Raw genomic sequence first — 10,597 nt, 5'->3', positions numbered from 1 at the left:
TGTATGTGTTGTAGACCCTGCCTCTATGATGTTAATGAGCCAGGATTAGAGGCAGCTATATTAATGAGGCAGAACTCAATCTATAAGATTAGGTTGTATCTTAAGTTGATTTTTTTTTTTTTTTGAAGTACAAAAGAAATGAACAGAGAGAGGAGGGGACTTCTTACCACCAAGAAAGCAGCAAAGGCAGCACAGTGTGTCCTTTGGACTCAGGGTTCCTGTGTTGAGAAGCATCCTAAACCAGGAGAACATTGAAGATGAGGACCTTCCTCCAGAAACGACACAGAGAGAGAAAGCTTTCCCTTAGAGCTGGCCCCTTGTATTTGGACTTCTAGCCTACTAAACTGTGAGAGAATAAATTTATTTTTGTTAAAACCATCCACTTGTGGTACTTCTGTAATAGCAGCAGTAGATAACTAAGACACTATTAAAAAAAGAACCCACAATGATTATATCTCCATTTATCTTAGAGGCCTTTGCAAAAAAAAAAGTCTTCAGATTTGTACATCCTCACCTCTAACAACTAATTTTTAGATATTTTCCCCATATGTATCTATCCACTTTTCAGCAATCAGTGAACTTTAACAAGTTATCTAATGAGGATCTCTTTTATGATTCAAAAGAAATCTTACTATTTTCCTTGATCTTTTATCCAGATACAATTGCACTTCCACTTTGAAGCCTTACCTGACCATCTACAGCCTAGACATATGAAAGAAGTATCATTGGAAGCAACCTCATTAAACCTCTGAGAGGTTAACACTGATGGTCATACCTCCATAAGGCTAAACCACATGATACCCATAGGCTACAGCAATCTCCTATAATGAACCCCTTCCCAGACTCTCTAGAGAAAGGCTAGTAGATCAGATCTCCCAATTCTCTGTCAATCCATCTGCAGAACCTTCCTGGTTCATTGGTCCGGGGACATTTAGGTGAGTGGGAATTCAGCTCTATCCTTCTCCAGGAATCTCATTCTATTTTGCAGATTGTTGAATCCAAGATTATAAGCCATGACAATACATTATAATAGCAGCCTCCAAAAAGCTACTTTCTTCCTGACGGGCTTCCAAGGTCTGGAAGATCTCCATGGCTGGATCTCTATCCCCTTCTGCTCCACCTACTTGACAGTTATTGTAGGGAACCTGACCATCCTCCATGTCATCCACACTGATGCTACCCTCCATGAGCCCATGTACTATTTCTTGGCTATGCTGGCCCTCACAGACTTGGGCCTTTGCCTTTCCACACTACCCACTGTCCTGGGCATCTTCTGGTTTGATGCAAGAGAGATTGGCATCCCTGCCTGCTTCACTCAGCTCTTCTTTATTCATACCTTGCCTCTACTGGAATCTTCAGTTCTATTGTCCATGTCCATTGACCGCTATGTGGCCATCTGCAACCCTCTGCGTTACTCTACCATCCTGACACCTGCACGCATTGTCAAGATGGGACTGAGCTCAGTGCTTAGAAGTGCCTTCCTCATCCTCCCCCTGCCATTTCTCCTTAAACGCTTTCAGTACTGCCGCTCCCATGTACTGGCCCATGCCTACTGTCTACACCTGGAGATCATGAAGCTGGCCTGCTCAAGCATCATCATCAACCATATCTATGGGCTCTTTGTTGTAGCCTGCACTGTGGGTGTGGACTTGATCCTCATCTTCCTCTCCTATGCCCTTATCCTACACACTGTACTGAGCACTGCCTCCCACCAGGAGCGACTCCGGGCCCTCAACACCTGTGTCTCCCATATCTGTGCTGTGCTACTCTTCTACATCCCCATGATTGGCTTGTCTCTTGTGCACCGCTTTGGTGAACATCTGCCCCACATTGTACACCTTCTCATGTCTTATGTGTATCTTCTGGTACCACCTCTCATGAACCCGATCGTCTACAGCATCAAGACGAAGCAGATCCGACTACGCATTGTTAAGAAGTTTCAGTTTGTAAAGACACTTAGATGTTTTCAGCAGAATTAGCGTAGGATAGAGTGCCATGTTTGGTCATGAATCCGTTATAACTTTAGTTTCAGCTATGCTATAGGAAAAACAACTAACTCCTCATTATTATCAAAAAAGGAATTACCTGTGTGATAAACTGGCTGTGTGACTTTGGGAATGTTACCTACCTCCCTGTTTTTTAGCTTCCTTATTGCAGAATGAGCATGAAAATAATTATAAGGCTTTCCTCTTATGGATTTTGTGAAGATTCAGTGAGATAATTTATGTAAATCTCTTAACAGTGCCTGAGACATATAAAATTCTGAATAAATATTAACTGTTATTTGAGAAAATCCAAAATTGTATATAAATGTTATTTTTCATTCCTCTGGGCAATGAAATTTTATCTATGATTTATCTTTTTAAATTTTTTACTTTAACCCCTTTTGTATTACTTTATTAAAATTATGGTATTTTTAAATTCATTTGCAACAGATTACCACACACACGTACTCACACCCCAAGAAATGCTGGTCTGGGGCTATATTAGAATGACTTTTTTATGAAGGTGCTCACTAAACACACATCCACAAAGTAGAGGAAAAGACCAGGTTTCCTGGAAGTTGGAGGAAAGTTATCAAATTGGAAGGAAAAAATATATTCATGGATAATCCTCAAATGAAGACATAGAAGCTGAGAGTGGTCACTCACCAGCTGAGTGACTAGTCAAGGGATATGATTTGTTCATTTATTTGTTCTCTACATTGCTGGAGTGGAAAGATGGGGGTAAAGCATGTATTATTTTATGTTTGCTTGCTCGATATTTGTCTCATTTTTGTGTTCAGCCACATAAAAAGCAACACACATGCATACACTATTGCTCTTTGCGAGTGTATTTTGATGCTGTGTGTGTGTGTGTGTGTGTGTGTGTGTGTTTGGCAGTTCCATGCTTACTTGTGTTCGTGGATTTGTCCCAGTTAGCCTGTTTGTGTATATGCATCTCCATACATTCCACATTTGTCTAGATACATGTGGAATGAATTATGTCAGTTTATATATTCACATAGGTAGGTATGTCCTCCCTTAGGGCTTTATCTGGTATCAGTGGAAGAAGAGAAAGTTTTAGCTCAACTAGTCCCTTCTCTTTCTAGTTACCTTGGCTTGACTCCAGATACCCAAAGGAGGTTATTGCAAATTGGGTATAACCTCATCATACAAATAAGTAATTTGGAAAGAAAACTAGATATGCAACTAGGTCCCTTCCTTTAGACAGGAGACCTAGAGGGAGGGGTGGTTGGTGAACAGAATTCTTTTTCCAGGTTCAGAGCAAGGACAGCCTTAGTGATATGCTAATTAGACAGTGGCATTTTGTGATCTGCAAAACAGATATACCCTATCCTAACCTGTCATGTTTTTCTCTTTGTTGTAGAACTTGCTTTAAAAATTCATTAAAATATGGCCTGAAAGCATACTTCAACTCAAACCTACCGTCATCTACTTTGCCTAAAATACTACATAAAATTCAGGCTTATGTTGTAAAATAGTCTGTGATAATGGAGACTCAATTGTGCTGTGATTAAATGCAACTGATTTTAGGAAGGAAGGAAGACATTTCTTCATATTAGCTGCTGCATGTCTGACTATTACTGTATTTTTTAATTTCTCTTACTAGGCTAATTAATTAGATCACTGTTAACTTTTTTTCTTATCTTATGATAAAAGAAAATGCATGGACATCTCTCATACTTAATTGAAGCAAGTTTAAATATTTGAATCACATCACCTATGTCAGTTATTAGTTTATTGCCTCTCAGCTCCAAATTCACTTTTTGCCAATCTCTGATAAGGGAGATGAACCTCATAAGTATTTCTGTTTTGTCAGCCTGCATGATGTTAAACCTTCAGCAGAGGGCACTGGATGTACAGTGAAGGAGGATGGGGTCTCTTCCTGGTTCCAGGATGCCTGTCTAGCTGTGCTCCTGCAGTGTGTGTGGCTCTTTTTAGTAGTGACTGGTGGCCAGCAGGAGGTGGCAGCTCCTGTGAATGGCTTTGGACTTCAAGTTCAGCAGCACTCCCAAGGGCAGGTAATAACTTCCAGGGGTGTCTCAGCTTGCTTCCATGACGTTCATCAGTGATGACTTCTCAGTGAGTCAACAGCTTCCCAGCAGCTTTCTAGTGACTGCAGCTGGTGTTCCTGCTGAATTTCCAGAAAGTCAACAGTAATCAATATGGACAACATGCTGGCAAATTTCATTGTCATCCCAGCAGGTGGTCCTCCCCCCACCCCCTACATCAGCCTGATAATTACTGATCAGCTTTGGCACAGAACAACTTCATGAACTTCTCTGTCACCCAGTGGGCTTCAACCATACGCTCTCCAATGAGGCTGGAATCCCAGCCTTGGTGAAGATTCTTCCCCTGAATTTTTGTTTCTTCCTTGAATACTCTCCCTAAGCCCTAGAGCCCTGGAGTGTCCCTTAGTTTTTTTTCTTTGTTTTGTTGGGTTTTTTGTTTGTTTGGTTGTTTGTTTTTTACCTCTCTTAGTTCATTCCCTGTTACTCCGATATCATTTTTGTTGTTGTTGTAGAGAATAGTTTCAGCAAAACATACACCAATTCAAAAGTTTCCACATGTACAATTCACTGACACTGATTACATTTTTCTAGTTATGCAACTGTTCTTACTCTCCTTTTCTGAGTTGTTCCCCCCCCAATAACATAAACTCACGGTCCCTGAAGGTTCCTGTCTAACCTTTCAAGTTAGTGTTGTCATTTTGATTCCACACAGATAGCTCTTAATAGAACATAATGATCAAAGCAGACATTTTTACTAGTTAAGCTAAACTACTGTTTGGTTTTAAGAAGATTTCAGAGGATATTTTTGGTTTGAGGTTTAAAGATTATCTCAGGACAGTATTTCAGGGATTCATCCAGCCTCCATGGCTTCAAAAAGTCTGGAATCCATGAGGATTTGAATTTCCGCTCTGCATCTCCCCCTTTTGATCAGGCTTCTTCTGTAGAATCTTTGATCAGAATATTCAGTAATGGCAACCTGACACCATCCAGTTCTTCTGGTCTCACAGCAAAGGAGGCAGTTGTTTATGGAGGCAATTAGCCACACATTCCTTTTCCTCCTCCCATTTACTGACTCTCCTTCCTTCTCTATTGCTCCAGGTGAATAGAAACCAATTGTGCCTTGGATGATCACATTCAAGCTTTTAAGACCCCAGACACTACACAAGGAACTAGTAGGTAGAATGGAAGCACTAAAAACTTTATTAGGCAAATTAACTTGGATGTCCCATGAAGCCATGACTCTAAAACTTCAAACCATGGAACTGAGATCCGTGAGGTGGCTGGTTGTACATACGCAGCCTCAGCACCTACTCTTTTTTTTTTTGTCATTGCTGTAAATATATGTATCACACAACTTTTTCCAAGTCACCTTTTTACAAGTGTACAATTTATTGACAGTAATTACGATAATCAGCTTTGCAACCCTACTCTTGATCAATGTGATTTTTCTATCACCAGTAACCCCTTCCCCCCCCATCTCTGATAAGCTCTAACAAACTTTGTTCTCTGTATATGTGCCTTTTCTTCTGCTTTTATGTAAGTGAGGTCATACAATATTTGTCCTTTTGTGACTGACTTATTTCACTCTACACAATGTCCTTCAAGCTCCATCCGTGCTGTAGCATGTATCAAGACTTCATTTCTCGAACTAGCTGAGTAGTATTCCATTGTATGTATGTACCACATTTTGTTTATTCTTTCATCTGCTGATAGGCATTTAGGTTGTTTCCACATTTTGGCTATTGTGAATACTGCTGTGATGAACCTTGGTGTACAAGTCTCTGTTTGAGTCTCTGCTTTCAAGTCTTTTGTGTGTATACCTAGGCATAGAATTGCTAGGTCATGTGCTAGTTCTATTCTTAGTTTTTTTGAGAAATCATCACACTGTTTTCCACAATGTTTGTACCATTTCACATTCCCACCAGGAATGGATAAGGGTTCCAATTTCCCCACATCCTCACCAACATTTTTTTTTATCTTATCCACCCTAAAAAAAAAACAAACCAAACTCATTACCATCAAGTCGATTCTGACTCATAACGGCCCTATAGGACAGAGTAGAACTGCCCCATAGAGTTTTCAAGGAGTGCCGAATGAAATGGTGTCTTGTTGTGGTTTTGATTTGCAACTCTCTGATGGCTAATGACATTGAGCATCGTTTTATGTGTTTGGTGACCATTTGAATGTCCTCTTTGGTGAAATGTTTATTCAAGTCCTTTCCCCAATTTATGATTGGGTTATTTGTCTTTCTGTTGTTAAGTTGTTGAAGTTTATACATATATATATATATATAGGCTATTAGATTCCTACAGGATATATGGTTTCTGGCTTCAATATCATTTTAATAAGATGCTATATTAATTTTTTTTTGTTAAATCAAAATCTTGATGAGAAACCATCTCACCCCAGCATTACTGGCATGATTCAGTAAAACAAGAAATAACAAATGTTGCAGAGGCTGCGGGGAGATCAGAACTCTCTTATGCACTGCTGGTGGGAATGCAAAATGATGGAACCATTTTGGAAAATTATATGGTATGTCCTTAGAAAGCTAGAAATAGAAATACTATATGGTCCAGAGATCCCACTCCTAGGAACATATCCTAGAGAAATAAGTGTCGTCACATGAATAGACATATATACAGCCATGTTCATTGCAGCATTGTTCACAATAGAAAAAAGATGGAAACAACCTAAATGCCCATCAAGAGATGAATGAATAAACAAACTGTAAAACATACACACAATGGAGTATTATGCAACAATAAAGAACAAAGATGAATCTGTGAAGCATCTCATAACACAGATGAATCTGGAGGACATTATGAGTAAAATAAGTCAATCACAAAAGGACTAATATAGTATGAAACTACAACTGTAAAAACCCATGAAAAAGTTTACATTAAAAAAAAAATCTTTGATGGTTATGAGGGAGGGAAAGGGTAGGGATAGAAGAACACTTAATAGACAATAGGTAAATGGAAATTTTGGTGAAGGGTAAGACAGTACACAATACTGAGGAAGCCAGCACAACATGTACCAGGCAAGGTCTTGGTAGCTCCATAGACATATACAAATTTCCCAAGGGACCAAATTGCTGGACTGAGGGCTGTGGGGACCATGGTCTTGGGGAATATCTAGCTCAATTAGCATAACATAGTTTATAAAGGAAATGTTCTACATTCTACTTTGGTGAGTAGCATCTGGGGGTCTTAAAAGCCTGTGAGTGGCCATCTAGGATACGCCACTGGTCTCACCCCTTCAGGAGCAAGGAAGAATGAAGAAAACTAAAAATACAAGAGAAAGATTAGTCCAAAGGACTAATGGACCACATCTACCACAGCCTCCACCAGACTGAGTTGAGTACAACCAGATGGTGCCCAGCTACAATCACTGACTGCTCTGACAGGGATCACAATAGGGAGCCCTTTAAAGACATGGAGAAAAATGTAGAACAAAATTCTAACTCAAAAAGAAAGACCAAACTTGCTGTCCTGACAGAGACTGGAGAAATCCTGAAAGTATGGCCCTAGACACCATCTCAGCTCAGTAATGAGGTCACTCCTGAGATTTACCCTTCAGCCAAAGATTGAATAAGCCCTTGGAACAAAACAAGACTAAAGGGGTGGACCAGCCCTGGGGCAGGGACTGGAAGGCAGCAGGGAATAGGAAAGCTGGTAATAGGGAACACAGGGTTGAGATGGGAGAGTGTTGACATGTCGTGGGGTTGTTAAACAATGTCATAGAACAATTTTATAATCAGAAAAATATAGTCATGCCACTGTGAAGGAATTAATACCACTTTTTATATATATATATATATGCTACGGCTGCTAACCAAAGGGTCGGCAGTTTGAATCCGCCAGGCGCTCCTTGGAAACTCTATAGGGCAGTTCTACTCCATCCTGTAGGGTCGCTATGAGCTGGAATCAACTCGAGGGCACTGGGTTTTGGGTATATCATATAAAGCCAATATAGTAACAATTGTAGCATTTCCCCTTAAAAACCTTAGTTTTAAATAGCTACTTTGAAGAAGAACATTCTTATACAATGGAAAATTTGTATGCAGATTTCAATTGAGTACCATGGTTTTATTTTTCTCTTTTCCTTCATGGTGATTTTTTTGTTTGTTTTTTTGCCGAACCAAGAATTTCTAAGGGATAAATTTTTCCTTAGGCAAAACGTTTCCTATTTTGTAGCTATGACACATACTGACATATATAAAGGGTCTACATTAGTTACAACTAATCAGTTCTCTTTAAAAAAAAAAGTAAAAAGCAAAGACTGTGATAAGCCAAGTTTCGATCGTGGCCCCAGTTTCTTTATAACAGAAGAACAACCATAATTTTTGAGGTACAAATTTTGCCCCTGAATATTCTGCTTTCCATTGCTAGATCATTAACAGCTACAAACAAGAGAACAAATCTTGCATGTCTATAAATTCAGGTTGACAACTGTGAATCAGTCGCTGCAGTTCAACCTATTTGTGACTGTGCCAAGAAATGACAAAATTAGTGAACTTTTATTCCACAAATATTTACTAGGTGGCAGATGTGTCTTGAACCTAATTCTATGTGCTTGACGCTCACAAATTAAGAAATAACCCTGTAACAGAAAATTGCAATGTGTCTCACAAAATGTTCTATATCTTCTATTTGCTAGAACCTACTCTATTCTGTATATATATATATATATTTACTCTATTCTGTATATTAGCCATGTATTCTGAGTGAATGTGAATCCAATGTTCACCTGAAAAAATCTCTGTCTTCTTACATAAGGCTAATTTATTTGAATATAAACAATCACATAATTTCATGGAATTACCTTTTTGCTGGATGGGCTTGTCAATTAAAAAAAAAAGCATATAGATTCAATTATCTGTATTTGTGAATATTTTAAGTAACCTCTCTCGGATATTTTTGGTTTTGGCACCATATATGATGGGGTTCAACACGGGAGGGATAAGGAGGTAAATGTTTGCTATGAAGATGTGGATATGTGGAGCAATGCTACATCCAAATCTGTGGGTGATAAAAGAAAAAAAGGCAGGTGTGAAAAACACTAAGATGACCCAAACAGGAGTGTCACACAAGTTCAAGGTCTTGAGTCTAGCCTTCTTTGATGGGAGTGGAAACACAGCATGAAGAATAAAATACGAGAGCAGATTATCAATATGAAATCTAATCCAAGAGTAAAGAAGGCCAGAACTAAGCCATAGATTCTCTGGGGCCACTATTCACATAAACCAGTTTGATCAGGGACATGAATTCACAATAGGTGTAGGAGATGACAGTTTTGCAGTAGGGAAACCTCAGCAGTAAAAAAGGATGGGAAGTCAGTAAGATAGTTCCATGTAAGACAATGGTCAGACTCAAACTCACGATCACTCCAGGTGTCAGGATGCTGGAATACCTCAGAGGGTTGCAGATGGCCACATAACGGTCAAAGGCCATTGCAGACAACTCCACGGTGGACAGTGAATGGATAAAGACTATCTGGGTGAGGCAAGCTTTAAAGTTTATTTCTCTGTCATTGAACCAGAAAAGACTGAAGATTTTAGAATGGTAGCAGCACTAAGCATCAGATCATTCACAGACAGCATGCACAGGAAGAGATACATGGGTTCATGCAGAGTGGGGTCTATCTTGTTGATGAACATGAAAGCACAATTTCCCATCAAAGCAAGAAGGTAGACCAGGCAGAAGGGGATGGAAATCCAGATGTGGGCAGTTTCAAGTCCCAGGATTCCAAGGAGGATCAAGGTTGTTGGGTGGAAATTAGTTCTGTTTTGCACCAACATTTTCAGAGTCACTGGACCTGCTCTATTTTGAGTGTTTTCAAAATCATTTTAAACATATCAACCAAAAAAAAAAAAAAAAACCAAACCCACTGCCATTGAGTCGATTTCAACTTGTAGTAGCCCTGGCAGATTAGAACTGCCGATCTCTTGGTTAGCAGCCGTAACACTTAACCACTACACCACCAGGGTTTCCAAATATCAAATATAGGTAATATCCTTTGTTTATACCTAAAATATTTGGTGACAGTCCAATGGCATATCAGCTAGCAGGAAAGTTGTTACCACATTCAGAGACTGTGAAGAGGATGTAGAATTGGCTAGTAAGACTTTCTTTAATCTCAAAATTCAAAAGAAGAAAGAGACAGTGGATTCTTCTCCAGGAAAAAGAGAAAACAGAATCTAAAGTTAGGATTTACCACTTCATATCTCCTTTATGCTCCACTATATAAACACTACTTAGCAAGTGTTAAAAATATTGCATGTTCTTCTTTTGCTTTTATTTTCATTAAACAAGTAAATGAAATGAGAGGCAAAAAATTATCTCTCTGATTGTCTGTAAACCATCTTTTCCCCTATAAGATTCATTTTACTCTTATCATAGGAAAATTGTCTATTAGTCTCTTGGTGGCTGAAATGTTTAAGTGCTTGGCTGCTAACCAAAAGATGGGTGGTTCTAGTCCACCCAGAGGCACCTTGAAATAAAGGCTTGCAAATCAACTTCTGAAAAATCAGCATTGAAAACCCTGTACAGCATAGTTCTACTTTAACATGCACGAGGA

General features: G+C 39.2%; 1 protein-coding gene and 1 pseudogene across 1 annotated transcript; one reads left to right on the top strand and one right to left on the bottom strand.

Annotated features, from left to right (window-relative positions):
* Positions 1-1,013: 1,013 nt before the first annotated feature.
* On the top strand, positions 1,014-1,979 carry LOC126079107 (olfactory receptor 51G1). The gene has a single exon (XM_049890040.1). The coding sequence runs from the start codon at positions 1,014-1,016 to the stop codon at positions 1,977-1,979; it is 966 nt and encodes a 321-aa protein (XP_049745997.1).
* A 6,909-nt stretch (positions 1,980-8,888) lies between these two features.
* On the bottom strand, positions 8,889-9,818 carry LOC126079155 (olfactory receptor 52E8-like; annotated as a pseudogene).
* Positions 9,819-10,597: the final 779 nt, after the last annotated feature.

Source organism: Elephas maximus, chromosome 7 (genome assembly GCF_024166365.1).
Source record: "Elephas maximus indicus isolate mEleMax1 chromosome 7, mEleMax1 primary haplotype, whole genome shotgun sequence".
Classification (NCBI taxonomy): Eukaryota; Metazoa; Chordata; class Mammalia; order Proboscidea; family Elephantidae; genus Elephas; species Elephas maximus.
The sequence above is the reverse complement of the archived record's forward strand: the minus strand, read 5'-3'. Positions and strand labels throughout refer to the sequence as shown.